Source organism: Lichenostomus cassidix, unplaced genomic scaffold, assembly GCF_008360975.1.
Source record: "Lichenostomus cassidix isolate B80296 unplaced genomic scaffold, HeHo_3.0 HiC_scaffold_39, whole genome shotgun sequence".
Classification (NCBI taxonomy): domain Eukaryota; kingdom Metazoa; phylum Chordata; class Aves; order Passeriformes; family Meliphagidae; genus Lichenostomus; species Lichenostomus cassidix.
Genome location: NW_028147446.1, coordinates 273,929 through 290,812, shown reverse-complemented (window position 1 = coordinate 290,812; position 16,884 = coordinate 273,929). Strand labels below are relative to the sequence as shown.

Below are 16,884 nucleotides of genomic sequence, written 5' to 3'. Positions count from 1 at the left end.
TCCACCGGCAGCGGGATTTCCCTCACTGGGGGCGTGGCTTCAACTCCCATGGGCGTGGCTTCCTCGCCAGGCCCCGCCCCTTCTGCCAGGCGCGCCTCTCCCGGGGTGGGCGTGGCCCAGCGCGGGGGTGGGCGTGGCCTGCCGTGGGCGCGGCCGCGCGGGGCGGCTCCACCCCGAGGCGCGCGCGCGCGGCGGCCGCGGCTCCTCCTCCGGGCGGGCGCGCGCGGGCGGGGCGGGGGCGGAGGAGGAGGAGGAGGAGGAGGAGGAGGAGGAGGAAGGGGCGCGGGAGGGGGGGCCGGCGGTGCCGCGGGGGGGGCCATGGCGGTGCCGCCGCCGCCGCCGCCGGGCCCCGAGCAGGCCCCGCGGTACCAGGAGTGGATCCTGGACACCATCGACTCGCTGCGTTCGCGCAAGGCGCGGCCGGACCTGGAGCGCATCTGCCGCATGGTGCGGCGGCGGCACGGCCCCGAGCCCGAGCGCACCCGCGCCGAGCTGGAGAAGCTGATCCAGCAGCGCGCCGTGCTCCGCGTCTCCTACAAGGGCAGCATCTCGTACCGCAACGCCGCCCGCGTGCAGCCGCCGCGCCGCCCGCCGCCGCCCGCCCGCCGCCCGCCGCCCGTCAGCCTCCGCGACACCGCGCGCCTCCTCGGCGGCGACGGCCGCCTCACCCGCGGCCGCCTCCAGGGCTCGGCCGCGCCCGGCTGCGGCGGGGGGGCGGCCGGGGCGGCCCCCGGGGCGGGCGGCGGCGGCGGAGCGGGCGGCGGGGCCCGGCCCGAGCGCACCCGGCTGGGCGCCATCGCCACGGCCCGCGGGGAGCGCGGGAGAGCGGCCGCCGGCCGGGCGCGGAAGGTGAGGGGGAGCGGCGAGGGGCTGAGGGGAGCGGGAGGCCCGGGGGTCGTGAGGGGAGCGGCGAGGGGCTGAGGGGAGCGGGAGAGGGGCTGAGGGGAGCGGGAGGCCTGGGGTGTGGGGTGAGGGGAGCGGGAGGCATGGGGGTCGTGAGGGGAGCGGCGGGGGTGAGGGGAGTCGTGAGGGGCTGAGGGGAGCGGTGAGGGGCTGAGGGGAGCGGGAGGCCCGGGGGTCTTGAGGGGAGCGGCGAGGGGCTGAGGGGAGCAGGGGGCCTGGGGGTCGTGAGGGGAGCGGCGAGGGGCTGAGGGGAGCGGTGAGGGGCTGAGGCGAGCGGGAGGCCTGGGGGTCGTGAGGGGCTGAGGGCAGCGGGCGGCCCGGGGGTCGTGAGGGGAACCGGCGGGGAGGGAACCGGGAGTCGTGAGGGGGAGCGCGGGAAGGGCGGAGCGGTGAGGGAATGAGGGCCCGGGGGTCGTGAGGGAGAGCCGGGGGGGCTTTAGGGGCTCCAGACAGGCTGAGTGGAGTGGGGGTCGTGAGGGAACATTGAAGGCCTGAGTGGACCCTGAGGGGATGGGGAGATTGGGGGTCCTGAGGGAGAACCGAGGGGCTGAGGGGATCCTGAGGGGATCCTGAGGGGCTCGGGGGTCGTGAGGAGGAGTGCAGGAAAGGGAAGCCATGAGGGGCTGAGGGGAATGGAGGGTTAGGGATCGTGAGGGGTCCCTGGAGGGGTGAGGAGATCGGGGGCTCTTCGAGGGGACACTCAGGGGAAGGGGCTGGGGGTCGTGAGGAGGTACTGGAGCCCTGAGGGGTTTGGGGTCGTGAGGAGGCACTGGATCCCTGAGGGGGTTAGGGGTCAGGAGGCACTGGAGCCCTAAGGGGGTTTGGAGTTGGAAGGCACTGGAGCCCTGAGTGGTTTTGGGGTCGTGAGGAGACACCAGAGCCCTGAGGGGTTTGGGGTCAGGAGGCACCAGAGCCTTGAGGGGTTTGGGGTCAGAAGGCACTGGAGCCCTAAGGGGGTTTGGGGTCAGGAGGCACCAGAAACCTGAGGGGTTTGGGGTCGTGAGGAGGTGCCGGAGCCTTGAGGGGGTTTGTGGTTAGGAGGTACCAGAACTCTAAGGGGGTTTGGGGTCGTGAGGAAGCACTGGAGCCCTGAGGGGGTTTGGGGTCGTGAGGAGACACCAGAGCCCTGAGGGGTTTGGGGTCAGAAGGCACTGGAGTCCTAAGGGGTTTGGGGTCATGAAGAGACACCAGTGCCCTAAGGAGTTTTGGGGTCGTGAGGAGGCACCAGAGCACTGATGGGTTTTAGGATCGTGAGAAGGCACTGGAGCCCTAAGGGTTTGGGGTCGTGAGGAAGCTCCGGAGCCCTAAGGGTTTGGGGTTGTGAAGGGGCGCCAGGAGGACTGAGGGGGGCTCTGAGGGGACAGCGGGGACAGGGACAGCAGGAGTCGTGAACGGGAGCGCTGAGGGCATGGAGGGGACTGGGGGGCTCAGGGAGGGTGACCCTGAGGGGAGCAGGGGGACAGCAGCAGGAATTTGAGGGTCTGAGAGGAGTGAGGGGATGCTGAGGGGACACTGGGGAATTGATGGGGACCCCTGAAGGGGTGGTGGGGACAGAGGGGGGACACGAGGGGGGCTTAAGAGGGTGGAAGGGATTTGATGGAGGACATGGGACACAGAAGGGGGTCTGGGGGTGCTGAAGGGACTTGGGGAGGGACTTGGGGGGACCCTGAGGGGACTTGGGGGGACCCTGAGGGGACTTGGGGGGTATCTGAGGGGACTTGGGGGGACCCTGAGGACATGGGGAGGACCCTGAGGGGACACCAAGGACCCCAAAAGGGTGTTTGGGACCCCAGAGAGGACTTGGGTAGCATGGAGAGAGGGGAACAGGGACTGGGGGAGACTTTAGGGTCACCCTGAGGTGACAGCAGGGACCTGAGGGGGCCATGGGGTCACCTAGAGCCAGGACTGGGAGGTTTGGGGTCCCCAGGACATTTGGGGGGGACAATGACAATGAGGGGGTGACACAGCTGTGGGGGGGAAGTGCAGAATTGGGGGTTTGGGGGGACTCTGCAGGGCTGGGTGAGCTAATTTTTGGGGGATTCTGAGTTTGGGGAGCTCATTTTTGGGGTACCCTCGATTTGGGGAGTTCATTTTTGGGATATCCTGAGTTTGGGGAGTTCATTTTTGGGATATCCTTGATTTGAGGAGCTCATTTTTGGGATATCCTCGATTTGAGGAGTTTATTTTTGGGGTACCCTCGATTTAGGGAGTTCATTTTTGGGGTATCCTGGATTTGGAGGAGTTAATTTTTAGATTATGCTGAGTTTGAGGAGTTCATTTTTGGGATATCCTGAGTTTGAGGAGCTCATTTTTGGGATATCCTGGATTTGGGGAGTTCATTTTTGGGATATTGTTTGGGGGTTTTTTTGGGTTTGGTTTGGGGGTTTTTTTGTTTTGGTTTGGGGTTTTTTTGGGTTTGGTTTGGGGTTTTTTGGGTCCCTCGATTTGGGGAGCTCATTTTTGGGGTATCCTCGATTTGGGAAGTTCATTTTTGGGATATCCTGAGTTTGGGGAGCTCATTTTTGGGGTACCCTCCATTCGGGGAGCTCATTTTTGGGAACACCTCATCTCTTTTTGGGATGAGGATAACCTCCCTCCTCACCACCACCAACCACTCTCCACCTTCAGCTCTCCCATTTTGGGGCAAAAAACCACATTTTCAGAAAACCTCCAAATTTCAGCGGGGGGGGGATGGGATCTCCCCATTTTCCGCGAACCCATAAATTTGGGATCTCCCCATTTTCTGCAAACCCATAAATTTGGGATCTCCCCATTTTCTGCAAACCCATAAATTTGGGATCTCCCCATTTTCGGGGTTGTTTCACGTTTTGGGATTAACCCTTTGCCCGCCAGCCGCCCTGCAGCAGCAGCGAGGCGTCGGCGCGGGAGGAGGAGGAGGAGGAGGACGAGGAAGACGAGGACGATGAAGGCTCAGGCTCCGAGGCCTCGGAGGACGCTGCTCCCCCCCGGCAGCTGAACGGGGAGGGCCGAGGGGGGCAACCCCTGCGCCCCCCGGGCCAGCCCCCCCCCGAGAGACCCCCCCAGGCCAAGGCCTGCGCCCCGGGGGAGGGGGGCTGCCAGCACGGGGCTCCCCTCAAGAAGGAGGGCGCCTTCGGGCAGCCCGACAGAGCAGGTACCCCGGGGGGCAGTTTTGGGGTGGTTGGGGGCAGTTTGAGGGGGCTGGGGGCAGATTGGGGGCAGTTTGGGGGATGGGGGCAGATTGGGTGATCAGGGGGCAGTTTGGGGGGCTGGGGTGGTTTGGGGGCTGGGGGTGGTTTGGGGGTGCAGGAGGGCAGTTTGAGGGGACTGGGGGCGGTTTGGGGACTGGGGCAGTTTGGTGACGGGGGCAGGTTGCGTGATCAGGGGGCGGTTTGGGGATCGGGCGAAGTTTGAGGGCTAGGGGCAGTTTGGGGGCTGGGGGCAGTTTGGCAGTGGTTTGGGGGGCTGGGGCAGTTTGGGGGTGTTGGGCTGGGGCAGTTTGAGGGTGGTTTTGGGGGCTCAGGGCAATTTAGGGATCAGGAGGGCACTGGGGGTGGTTTGGGGGCTGAGGGGCAGTTTGGGGGGCTGGGGTGGTTTGGGGATGTTGGGGGCTGGGGGCAGCTTGGGGATCAGGGGGCAGTTTGGGGTGGTTTGGGGGCTGGGGGTTAGTTTGGGGAGGCTGGGGGCAGTTTGGGGGATCGGGGGACGTTTGGGGGTGTTGGGGGCAGTTTCGGATCGGGGGCAGTTTGGGGGCTGGGGGCGGTTTGGAGGTGTTGTGGGGGCTGGGGGCAGATTGGGGGTGCTGAGGGGCAGTTTGGGGAGGTTGGGGTCAGTTTGGCAGTGGTTTGGGGGCTGGGGGCAGTTTGGGGGGCTGGGGGTGGTTTGGGGATGTTGGGGGCTGGGGGCAGCTTGGGGGATCAGGGGGCAGTTCGGGTGTGTTGGGGGCTGGGGGCAGTTTGGGTGATCAGGGGGCAGTTTGGGGGCTGGAGGCAGTTTGGGGATGTTGTGGGGGCTGGGGCAGATTGGAGGTGCTGGGGGGCAATTTGGGTGTGGTTTGGGGGGGCTTGGGCAGTTTGGGGGTGCTGAGGGGCAGTTTGGGGAATCAGGGGGCAGTTTGGGGATGGTTTCAGTGGTCAGGGGGTAGTTTAGGGGTGCAGGGGGCAGTTTGGGGGTGCAGGGGGCAGTTTTGGGGGATCAGAGGGGCAGTTTAGGAGTTCGGGGTCCCTCCAGGCATGCTGGTGGTCAGTTCATGCTGTGGGGCTATAGGGTCAGTCCAGAGGGGAGATGGAGCTTTTGGGGGTCAGTCTGGGTTCAGTGTGGGGTCAGTGTGGGGTCAGTGTGGGGTCAGTCCTGGCTGTGGGGTCAGTGTGGGGTCAGTGTGGGGTGTGGGGTGAGTATGGGCTGTGGGGTCAGTGTGGGGTCAGTCCTGCATGTGGGGTCAGTGTGGGCTGTGGGGTCAGTGTCAGGTCAGCCTTGGCTGTGGGGTCGGTGTGGGCTGTGGGGTCAGTCCTGCATGTGGGGTCAGTGTGGGCTATGGGGTCACTCTGGGCTGTGGGGTCAGTCCCGGGGTCACTCAGGGGTCAGTGTGGGCTGTGGGGTCACTCCTGGGGTCACTCAGGGGTCACTCAGGGCTGTGGGGTCACTCCCCGGGTCACTCAGGTCACTCCCAGGCTGACCATTGCTGTCCCCACAGTGTCCCCAGCGCTGGCAGGGCCAGAGCCCTCAGTGCCACTGTCCCCAGGCTGTGCTCAGTCTGCTGGTCACTCTGGGGTCACGCTGGGGTCACTCCCAGGCTGCGGTCACTCTGGGGTCACTGGGATCACTCTGGGGTCACTCCAGGCTGGGGTCACTGGGGTCACTCTGGGCTGGGGTCACTGGGGTCATTCTGGGGTCACTCCGGGCTGTGGTCACTCCAGGCTGTGGTCACTGGGGTCACTCGGGTCACTCTGTGGTCACTCTGTGGTCACTCCAGGCTGGGGTCTCTGGGGTCACTCTGTGGTCACTCCAGGCTGTGGTCACTGGGGTCACTCTGGGGTCACTCTGTGGTCACTCCAGGCTGGGGTCACTGGGGTCACTCCGGGCTGGGGTCACTCTGGGGTCACTCTGGGCTGGGGTCACTCTGGGGTCACTTTGGGGTCACTCTGGGCCGTGGTCACTGGGGTCACTCCAGGCTGGGGTCACTCTGTGGTCACTCCAGGCTGGGGTCACTCTGTGGTCACTCTGGGGTCACTCTGGGGTCACTCCCAGGCTGACCCTTGCTGTCCCCGCAGTGTCCCCAGCGCTGGCAGGCGCAGAGCCCTCGGTGCCACTGTCCCCAGGCCGGCCAGGTCCCCAGGCCACCGAGGGGACACCGTTCAGCTGCACGTGAGTCGGGGCTGTGTCCCCTGTGTCACCCTGTGTCACCCTGTGTCACCCTGGTGTCACCCTGTGTCACCCTGTGTGTCCCCCTGTGTCCCCTGTGTCACCCTGGTGTCCCCTGTGTGTCACCTGTGTCACCCTGTGTCACCCTGGTGTCCCCATGTGTCATCCTGTGTGTCACCCTGTGTCACCCTGGTGTCACCCTGTGTCATCCTGTGTCACCCGGTGTGCCACCCTGTGTCACCCTGGTGTCACCTTAGTGTCCCCTGTGTCACCCTGGTGTCCTCATGTGTCACCCTGTGTCACCCTGGTGTCCCCTGTGTGTCACCCTGGTGTCCTCTGGTGTCCCCATGTGTCATCCTGTGTCACCCTAGTGTCACCCTAGTGTCACCCTGGTGTCCCCTGTGTCACCCTAGTGTCCCCTGTGTGTCACCCTAGTGTCACCCTAGTGTCACCCTAGTGTCACCCTAGTGTCCTCTGGTGTCCCTTGTGTCACCCTGGTGTCCCCTGTGTGTCACCCTGTGTCACCCCATGTCACTCAGTGTCACCCTGTGTCACCCTGGTGCCCCCTAGTGTCACCCTCTGTCACTCAGTGTCACCTTGGGTGTCCCCATGTCCCACCCAGTGTCCCACTGTGTCACCTTGTTTCACTTAGTGTCCCATGCAGTGTCCCCTTGTGTCACTCTGGATGTCCCTCTGTGTCCCGCTGTGTCACCCCAGGTGTCCCCATGTGTCCCACTGTGCCACCCAAGGTGTCCCCATGTCCCACTGGTATCCCTTTGTCCCCTCCCGGTGTCCCCCTGTCTCCCCCAGTGTCTCCCTGTTCACACTGGTGTCCCCTATCCCTGTGACATTGTCCCCATGTCCCCCTGGCTGTCCCCTGTCCCCATTGTCCCCATTGTCCCCATTGTCCCCATTGTCCCCATTGTCCCCATGTCCCCCCGAGTGTCCCCATCCCAGTGACCATGTCCCCATGTCCCCCCATGCTGGTGACCATGTCCCTGTGTACCCATGGGTGTCCCCATGTCCCCACAGTGTCCCCACCCCAGTGACAATGTCCCCATGGGTGTCCCCACATCCCCACCCCAGTGACAGTGTCCCTGTGTCCCCCTGTCCCCATCCCAGTGATGGTGTCCCCATGGTGTCCCCATGTCCCCATCCCAATGACAGTGTCCCCATGGTGTCCCCATGTCCCCACCCCAGTGACCGTGTCCCCATGTCCCCCTGTCCCCATGTCCCCGTGTCCCCATGTCCCCATGTCCCCGTGTCCCCATGTCCCCATGTCCCTGTGTCCCCGTGTCCCCATCCCAGTGACTGTCCCTGTGTCCCCATGCCCCCACCCCAGTGACGGTGTCCCCATGTCGTCCCCCTGTCCCCCTGTCCCCACCCCAGTGACAGTGTCCCCCTGTCCCCAGGGCCGGCCGCAAGGACAAGGCTGTGGACCCAGTGGAGTGGTCAGTGCGGGATGTGGTCGAGTACTTCACCGAGGCTGGATTCCCCGAGCAGGCCGGCGCCTTCCAGGAGCAGGTGGGACCTCTGGCAACTGTGTCACCAGTTTGTCACCCCTCTGTCACCTGTGTCACCTGTCTGTCACACCTGTGTCACCTGTCTGTCACCTCTGTCACCTGTGTCACCCGTCTGTCACCCTTCTGTCACCCCTCTGTCACCCCTCTGTCACCTCTGTCACCTGTGTCACCTGTCTGTCACCCCTCTGTCACCTCTGTTACCTCGGTCACCTGTCTGTCACCTCTGGGTGTACTCCACGGGCAGGTGGGGACCTCTGTCACCTCTGTCACCCCTCTGTCACCCCTCTGTCACCTCTGGGTGTCCTCTAGGGGCAGGTGGGGACCTCAGTCACCTCTGTCACACCTCTGTCACCTGTCTGTCACCTGTCTGTCACCTGTCTGTCCCCTCTGGGTGCCCTCCAGGGGCAGGTGGGGACATCCTGTCACCTCTGTCACCTCCGGATGTCCTTCCAGTGGCAGGTGGGGACCTCCTCCCCCCCCCCAGTGTCCCCTCTGTCCCCCCACGGTGTCCCCAGGGCTCCTTCTGTCACTGTGGGGACATCCCAAGAACGTCCCCCTCCAATTCCTCATGGCCACTGCCACCCTCTGCGTGTCCCCACTGTCCCCGGGGTGTCCCCAAGTTGTCCCCCATAACCTCTGGTGGATGCCTAGTGTCCCCACTGGGGTGTCCCCATGTCCCCAAACCCCATTTCCCCCACGGACACTCCCACCCTCCTCCATCCCCCTGAGCCACCTGGGCTGCGTCCCAGCCTGTCCCCTGGCTGTCCCCTGGCTGTCCCCTGGCTGTCCCCTGGGTGTCCCCTGGCTGTCCCCTGTCCCCAGGAGATCGACGGCAAGTTGCTGCTGCTGATGCAGAGGGCCAATGGGCTCTCCATGTCCTGTGTCCCTTAGCTGTCCCCTGTCCCCAAGGCTGTTCCCTGACTGTCCCCTGACTGTCCCCTGGCTGTCCCCTGACTGTCCCATGTCCCCAGGAGATCAATGGCAAGTCTCTGCTGCTGATGCAGAGGGCTGATGGGCTCAGAGGGCTCTCCATGTCCTCTGTCCCCTGGCTGTCCCCTGTCCCTCACTGTCCCCTGGCTGTCCCCATGTCCCCCTGGCTGTCCCCTGACTGTCCCCTGTCCCCAGGAGATCGATGGCAAGTCTCTGCTGCTGATGCAGAGGGCCGACGTGCTGACAGGACTCTCCATGTCCTGTGTCCCCTGGCTGTCCCCTGTCTCCCTGGTGTCCCCATGTCCCCTGACTCTCCCCATGTCCCCAAGGCTGTCCCCTGGCTGTCTCCTGACTGTCCCGTGTCCCCAGGAGATCGATGGCAAGTCTCTGCTGCTGATGCAGAGGGCTGACGTGCTGACAGGACTGTCCATCCGCCTGGGCCCGGCGCTCAAGATCTACGAGTACCACGTGAAGCTGCTGCAGCGCAGCCACTTCCAGGACGAGGAGCCTCCCCCGGAGCCCTTCCCGGCCTGAGACCCCCAAAAACCGGGGGGGGCTCCCCAAAAACCCGGGGGGGCTCCCCAAAAACCCGGGGGGGCTCCCCAAAAACCCGGGGGCACCCCGGTATCCGGGAGAGCCCCTCCCCCCCTGCTGCTGCTGCTGCACACAGAGACTTTGGGGGGTGGGTTGGGGGGTCCCACCCATTTTTGGGGGGTCCTGTCCCTTTTTGGGGGGGGTCCCACCCATTTTTGGGGGGTTCCACCTCTATTTTGGGTGGTTCCACCTCTCTTTGGGGGGGTCCCACTTCTATTTTGGGTGGTTCCATCCCTTTTTGGGGGGTCCCACCTCTATTTTGGGGGGTCCCATCCCTTTCTGAGGGGGGGTACCACCTCTCTTTAGGGTCCCACCTCTCTTTGGGGGGTCCTGTCCCTATTTGGGGGGGGTCCCACCTCTATTTCGGGGGGTCCCACCTCTATTTGAGGGATCCCACCTCCCTTTTCGGGGGTCTCATCTCTATTTTGGGGGGTCCTGTCCCTTTTTGGGGGGTCCCACCCCTATTTGAGGGATCCCACCTCCCTTTTCGGGGGTCTCATCTCTATTTTCGGGGGGTCCCGTCTCTATTTCGGGGGGTCCCACCCCTCTCTCCGGGGGGATCCCACACTCCGGGGGGGTCACCCCTCTTTCGGGGGGTCACGGGGGTGGGGTCACCCCACTCCCTGGGGTCACCCCTCTTCGGGGGTCGCCCCCTTTTAGGGATCCCCCTTTTCTCTGGGGGGATTTTTACCGAGGGGGTTGGGGGGGAGGGGCCTGCCCGGCCATGTTTTAACCTTCCCCGCCCCTCCCCCTCCCCAAATTGGGGTGCGGCTGCCCCCCCCTCCCCTCCCAGCTCAGTGCCCCTCCCCCCCACCCGGGCCTGCCTCGTTTTGGGTTTTTTTAAATAAAAACGGAAAAATGAAATCGATCAAACACCAAACCTCAGCATTTTGGGGGGGAAATCTTTCCAGGGGTGATATCCCCCAATTTGGGGGTCTTGCCGCCTTAGAGACCCCAAAAGGCACCCCGAAAACGGGGGATTTGGGGGGTTGGGGAAGTTCTGCGCATGCGCTGGTCCTCCCAGCCGGCAGGGGGCGCTCGCCTCCACAGGGAGACGCTCCTTCCGCCGTGCGCATGCGCCTTTGGTTAACGGAGCCGCCAGAGCCCAAAATCCTTCCTAAATCAGCCTCAAACTATCCCCAGCGGCCCTGAACCGCCCCAGGGACCCTAAAACAGCGTCAGGCATCATTGAAGGAGTCAAAACTGCCCCAAACCGGCCGAAACTGCCCCCAAACCAGCCGAAACTGCCCCAAAACAACCTCAGGCGCCACGAAAGCCATAAAAGCTCCTAAAACCCCCGGTGTGCCTCGAGCCTCCCTAAAACCCCCTCAGGCCCGCCATGCAGCCCTTCGGAGCCCCGAAAGAAGGCAGGATCGCCTCAAAATGCTCCTAAACCCCATAAATGTTTATGTAGGATTCGTTCCCTCCACCGTGTTTCCCTACGGCATCCGGTGAGGCCCAGAAAAGCCCAGAAAACTCAGAATCTCATTTTTCCTACGGCGGCCGCTGAGGGCCAAACCCCTTCCCCTCAGCCCTGCGCGTGCGCAAAGCCGCTCCGCCTTCCCACAGCGGCTAAAACCACCCAAAATCCGCTTTATCCTCCAAAAATCCACTTTACCCTCCCTTCAGCTCCCCAAAATCAGCTTCATCCTCCCTTCAGCTCCCCAAAATCCGCTTTATCGCCCAAAAATCCACTTTATCCTCCCTTCAGCTCCTCCAAAATCCACTTCATCCTCCCAAAATTCGCTTCATCCTCCCTTCAGCTCCCCAAAATCCACTTTATCCTCCCAAAATCCTCTTTATCCTCCCTTCAGCTCCCCAAAATCCACTTTATCCTCCCAAAATCCTCTTTATCCTCCCTTCAGCTCCCCCTCACCCCCAGCAGCGCTGAGGCCTTAACTCCCACCGCGCATGCGCAGTGTGCGTTCCCGCGGCAAGATGGCAGCGCCCACAGAGGCTCAGAAAACAGCAATATCCCGTTATGCGCATGCGCAATACGCATCCCCTCGGCAAGACGGCGGCGCCCTCAGTTGCCCAGAAAAAGCATCAATGATCCTTTGTGCGCATGCGCACTGTGCCCCTTGGCAAGATGGCGGCGCCCTCAGAGGCTCAAAAATCTCGATGATGCGTTGTGCGCATGCGCAATATGCGTTTCCGCGGCAAGATGGCGGCGCCCTCAGAAACCTCACCGCTCCTCTCCGCGCATGCGTACTGTGCCCCCCTTGGCAAGATGGCGGCGCCCACAGAGGCTCAAAACCATCACTATCCCGTTATGCGCACGCGCAGTATGCCTTCAGCGGCAAGATGGCGGCGCCCTGAGAGCCCCAGAAACACATCAATATCCCGTTGTGCGCATGCGCAATACGCCCCGCCCTCAGCAGCCCAAACCCCGCACTGCACCTCTCTGCGCATGCGCACTGCGCCTCCCCGTGGCAAGATGGCCGCGCTCTCAGAGGATCAAAAAAAACCACACTGATCCTTTGTGCGCATGCGCAGTGTAGCCCCCCCTTGGCAAGATGGCGGCGCCCTCAGAGACCCAGGAAAAAAAAACCATCACTATCCCCTTGTGCGCATGCGCAGTGTGCCTCCCCTCGGCAACATGGCGGCGCCCTCAGAAACCCTCACTGCTCCTCTCCGCGCATGCGCACTTTGCTTCCCCTTGGCAAGATGGCGGCGCCCTCAGAGACCCAGAAAAAACCGTCAATATCCCGTTGTGCGTATGCGCACTGTGCCTCTCCTCGGCAAGATGGCGGCGCCCTCAGAACCCCTCCCCGCTCCTCCCCCGGCAAGATGGCGGCGCCCACCTCCCCCTCCCGCCGTACGGCCGCCGCTGCCAGCCCCGCCCGCCGCTCTCCCCGCGCATGCGCGGCGCGGGGGGGAAGATGGCGGCGTCCTCGCTGGAGCAGAAGCTGTCGCGGCTGGAGGCGAAGCTCAAGCAGGAGAACCGCGAGGCGCGCAGGAGGATCGACCTCAACCTGGACATCGGCCCTGCCCGCGCCAGGCCCAGTAAGGGGAGCGGAGCGGCCTGAGGGCAGCGCCGGGACAGCCTGAGGGGAGGCCGCGCGGGGCCGGAGGGGAGCGAGGCCCTGAGGGGAAATGGGGCGGAGAGAAGGGTTTTGGGGGGGTTTGGGGGATTTTTAGGGCCGCTTTGGGGGTTTGGGGCGATTTTTGGGGTTGTTTGGGGCAGTTTAGGGCCATTTTGGGGCAATATAGAGGCTTTTTGGGGCAGTTTAGGGGCGTTTGGGGGCAGTTTAGGGTCGTTTTGGGGCAGTTTAGGGGCTTTTTAGGGCCGGTTTGGGGTGCTTGGGGCGATTTTGGGGTTGTTTGGGGCAGTTTAGGAACGTTTTGGGGCAGTTTAAGGGCTTTTTAGGGCCGGTTTGGGGTGCTTGGCGGGTTTGGGGCAATTGTGGGGCGGTTCGGGGCAGTTTAGGAACGTTTTGGGGCGGTTCGGGGCTGTTTGGGGCACTTTGGGGTCGTTTTGGGGCAATTTAGGGCCGTTTTGGGGCAATTTAGGGCCATTTTGGGGCAGTTCTGGGCTCTTTGGGGCAGTTTAGGGGCTTTTTAGGGCCAGTTTGGGGCAGTTTAGGGCCATTTGGGGGCTTTTTGGGGACATTTTGGGGCCATTTTGGTGTGTTTGGGGCAGTTTTGGGGCAGTTTGGGGCGTTTGTTACAGGTTTGGGATATTTGGGGCAGTTTAGGGACATTTTGGGGTTGTTTGGGGAACTTTTGAGGCAGTTTTGGGTTGTTTGGGGTGTTTAGGGCCATTTTGGGGCTGTTTGGGTTAGTTTTGGGGCAGTTCTGGCTTATTTGGGGCAATTTAGGGCAATTTTGGGGCAGTTTGGGGTGTTTGTTCCAGGTTTGGGATATTTGGGGCAGTTTAAGTCCATTTCGGGGCAGTTTAGGGTTATTTAGGGCAGTTTAGGGGCATTTTGGGGCAGTTTAGGGTTATTTCGGATGTTTTTGGGCTGTTCAGGGCAGTTTGGGGCCATTTAGGGGCAGTTCTGAGGTTTTGGGACAGTCTGGGGCAGTTTAGGGCCATTTTGGGGTGTTTGTTACCAGTTTGGGATATTTGGGGTGTTTAGGGACATTTCAATGAAGTTCTGGGTTGTTTTGGGCAGTTTGGGGGTTTTTGGGGCATTTTAGGGCCATTGGGGCAGTCCTGGGGTTTTAAGGGCAGTTTGGGGCCATTTGGGGCAGTTTTGGGTCATTTGGGGCAGTTTTGGGGTCTTTAGGGCAGTTTTGGGGTCTTTGGGGCAGTTTAGGGTCATTTTGGGGCAGTCCTGAATTATTTGGGGTGTTTGGGACACTTTTGGGGTATTTAGGGCCATTTTGGGGCAGTTCTGGGCTGTTTTGGGGTGTTTGGGACACTTTTGGGGTCTTTGGGGCAGTTTAGGGCCATTTTGGGGCTGTTTTGGGGTGTTTGGGACACTTTTGGGGTGTTTCAGGACAGTTCTGCTTTGTTCAGGAGGTTGCTGGAGGTTTGAGGCTCTTTGGGGAGGATTTGGGGTTTTTGGGGCCGTTTTGGGGCAGTTCTGGGGCATTTTGGGATGTTTGGGGCAGTTTAGAGAGGATTTAGGGCCATTTTGGGGCAGTTTGGGGTCATTTTGGGGCGGATTAGGGTGGTTTGGGGCAGTTTAGAGAGGATTTAGGATTATTTTGGGGCTGTTTGAGGGTTTTTTGGGGCAGTTCAGGGTTGTTTGAGGGGATTTAGGGCCATTTTGGGGCAGTTTTAGAGGGGATTTAGGATTATTTTGGGGCAGTTTTAGGGTTGTTTGGGGCAATTTAGGGCCATTTTGGGGCAATTTTGGGATGTTTGGGGTAGTTTAGAGAGGATTTAGGGCCACTTTGGGGCAGTTTAGGGTCATTTTGGGGCAGTTTAGGGTCATTTTGGGGCAGTTTGGAGGGGATTTAGGGCCATTTTGGGGCAATTCTGGGGCATTTTGGGATGTCTGGGGCTCTCTTAGGACACTTTAGGGACATTTTGGGGCAGTTCTGGGTTGTTTGGGGCAGTTTGGAGGGGATTTAGGATTATTTTGGGGCAGTTTAGGGTGATTTGGGGCAATTTAGAGCCATTTTGGGGCAGTCTGGAGAGGATTTAGGGCCATTTTGGGGCAGATTTGGCTCATTTTGGGGAGAATGGGGACAGCTTTGGGGTCTTTGGGGCAGTTTAGAGAGGATTTAGGGCCATTTCAGGCCAGTTTAGGGACATTTTGGGGCACTTTAGGGACTTTTTGGGGCAGTTCTGGGTTCTTTGGGGCAGTTTGGAGGGGATTTGGGATTATTTTGGGGCAGTTTTAGGGTTTTTTGGGGCACTTTAGGGACATTTTGGGGCAATTCAGGGATATTTTGGGGCAATTTTGGGTTGTTTAGGGTCATTTTGGGGCAATTCAGAGAGGATTTAGGGCCATTTTGGGGCAATTTAGGGTGTTTTGGGGCAGTTTAGGGATATTTGGGGCAGTTTAGAGAGGATTTAGGACTATTTAGGGCTGTTTTAGGGTTGTTTGGGGCAGTTTAGGAGGATTTAGGGCCATTTTTGGGCAATTTAGAGAGGATTTAGGGTCATTTTGGGGCAGTTTAGGGTCATTTTGGGGCAATTTAGGGATATTTTGGGGCAATTTAGGGATATTTTGGGGCAATTTAGGGTCATTTTGGGGCAATTTAGGGCCATTTTGGGGCAATTCTGGGATAATTTGGGGCAGTTTAGGGTCATTTTGGGGCAATATAGGGTCATTTTGGGGCAATTTAGAGAGGATTTAGGGTAATTTAGGGATATTTTGGGGCAATTTAGGGATATTTTGGGGCAGTTTAGGGCCATTTTGGGGCAATTCTGTTCTGTTCAGTGGAGTTTAAACCCCTTTTGGGGTATTTGGGATGCAATTTTTAGGGTTTTGGGGCAGTTTAGGGCCATTTTGGGGCAATTCTGGGTTATTTTGGGATTCTGGGGCTCCACTGGGATTGTCCAGGGAATTTGGGGATTCCCACGGGGATTTTGGGATTTTTGGGGGATTTTTTGGGATTTTTTGGGGGAATTTTTAGGGATTTTTGGGGATTTTGGGGGAAATTTTAGGGATTTTTTGGGGAATTTTAGAGGATTTTTTGGGGGAATTTTTAGGGATTTTGGGGGATTTGGGGATTTTGGGGAAATTCTAAAGGAATTTTTTTGGATTTTGGGGGAATTTTTAGGGATTATTTTGGGGATTTTGGGGAAATTTTAAAGGAATTCTTTTGGGGATTTTGGGGAATTTTTAGGGATTTTTGGGGGAATTTTTAGGATTATTTTGGGGATTTTGGGGGAAATTTTAAAAGAATTTTTTAGGGATTTTTGGGGGAATTTTAAAGGAATTATTTTGGGGATTTTGGGGTCATTTTGGGGTAATTTTGAGGGATTTTTGGGGATATTTTTCAGGTATTTTGGGGATATTTTTAGGGATTTTTTGGGGATATTTTTAGGATATTTTGGGGATATTTTTAGGATATTTTGGAGATATTTTTGGGGTGTTTTGGGGATATTTTTAGGGTATTTTTTGAGGTGTTTTGGGGATATTTTTAGGGTATTTTGGGGATATTTTTAGGATATTTTGGGGATATTTTTAGGGATTTTTATGGGATATTTTTAGGGATTTTTGGGGATATTTTTAGGGTGTTTTGGGGATATTTTGGGGGAATTTTGAGGGATTTTTGGGGATAATTTTAGGGATTTTTGGGGATATTTTTAGGGTGTTTTGGGGATATTTGGGGATATTTTTGGGATATTTTTAGGGATTTTTGGGGTCATTTTTAGGGATTTTTTGGGATATTTTTAGGGTGTTTTGGGGATATTTTTAGGGATATTTTTGGGATATTTTTGGGATATTTTTAGGATATTTTGGGGATATTTTTAGCATATTTTGGGGATATTCTTAGGACATTTTTAGGATGTTTCTCCTCCCCCCTCAGCCAACATTTTCCAACATTTTCCAGCAATTTTTTTGGGGATAAATCAGGAATTTCCAACCCTCCCCTCCCCCCTTTCCCCTCCCCAATTTCTGCTCCTTTTTTATTCCCCAAAAATCCAATTATTTCACTCATTTCCCCCCAATTTTAGCTCATTTTCCCCCAATTTAAATTCATTTATTTTCCCCCAAATTCATTCCTTTTCCCCCAATTTCAATTCATTTCTCTTCCCTCTCAAATTAATTTTTTTCCTCTGAATTTCGTTCCTTTCCTCCCAATTTTGCCTCATTTTCCCCCAATTTAAATTAATTTTCCCCCAATTTAAATTAATTTCCACAAATTTAAATAAATTTCCCCAAATTTAAATTATTTTCCCCCCAAATTTAAATGGATTTTTCCCCAAATTTAAATTCATTTTCCCTCAATTTAAATTAATTTCCCCAAATTTAAATCAATTTTCCCAATTTAATTTCCCCAAATTTAAATTCATTTTCTCTCCAAATTTAAATTAATTTCCCCAAATTTTAATTAATTTCCCCAAATTTAAATCAATTTTTCCCAATTTAAATTAATTTCCACAATTTAAATAAATTTCCCCAAATTTTAAATAAATTTCCCCAAATTTAAAATAATTTCCCCAATTTAAATTAATTTTCAAATT

The 16,884-nt window shown here is 58.3% G+C and overlaps 2 protein-coding genes across 6 annotated transcripts in view; both read left to right on the top strand.

The window, feature by feature from the left end:
• Positions 1 to 259: 259 nt before the first annotated feature.
• LOC146422603 (sterile alpha motif domain-containing protein 1-like) lies at positions 260 to 9,400 on the top strand. The gene is made up of 5 exons (XM_085045967.1): positions 260 to 849; positions 3,757 to 4,036; positions 6,153 to 6,246; positions 7,656 to 7,767; positions 9,066 to 9,400. Exons 1-5 carry the CDS (start codon positions 319 to 321, stop codon positions 9,228 to 9,230), a joined length of 1,182 nt encoding a protein of 393 aa, XP_084902093.1. The 5' UTR covers positions 260 to 318; the 3' UTR covers positions 9,231 to 9,400.
• Positions 9,401 to 12,136: 2,736 nt separating this feature from the next.
• Positions 12,137 to 16,884, top strand: part of LOC146422600 (dual specificity mitogen-activated protein kinase kinase 7) — a 75,022-nt gene continuing 70,274 nt past the window's right edge. For 4 of the 5 annotated variants that reach the window (XM_085045960.1, XM_085045962.1, XM_085045961.1 and 1 more), the window contains exon 1: positions 12,137 to 12,296. In XM_085045960.1, the coding sequence (XP_084902086.1) occupies positions 12,152 to 12,296 (145 nt within the window). In that variant the 5' untranslated portion in view covers positions 12,137 to 12,151. The remainder of the gene's footprint in view (positions 12,297 to 16,884) is intronic. The other variant, XM_085045963.1, reaches the window with a different exon arrangement.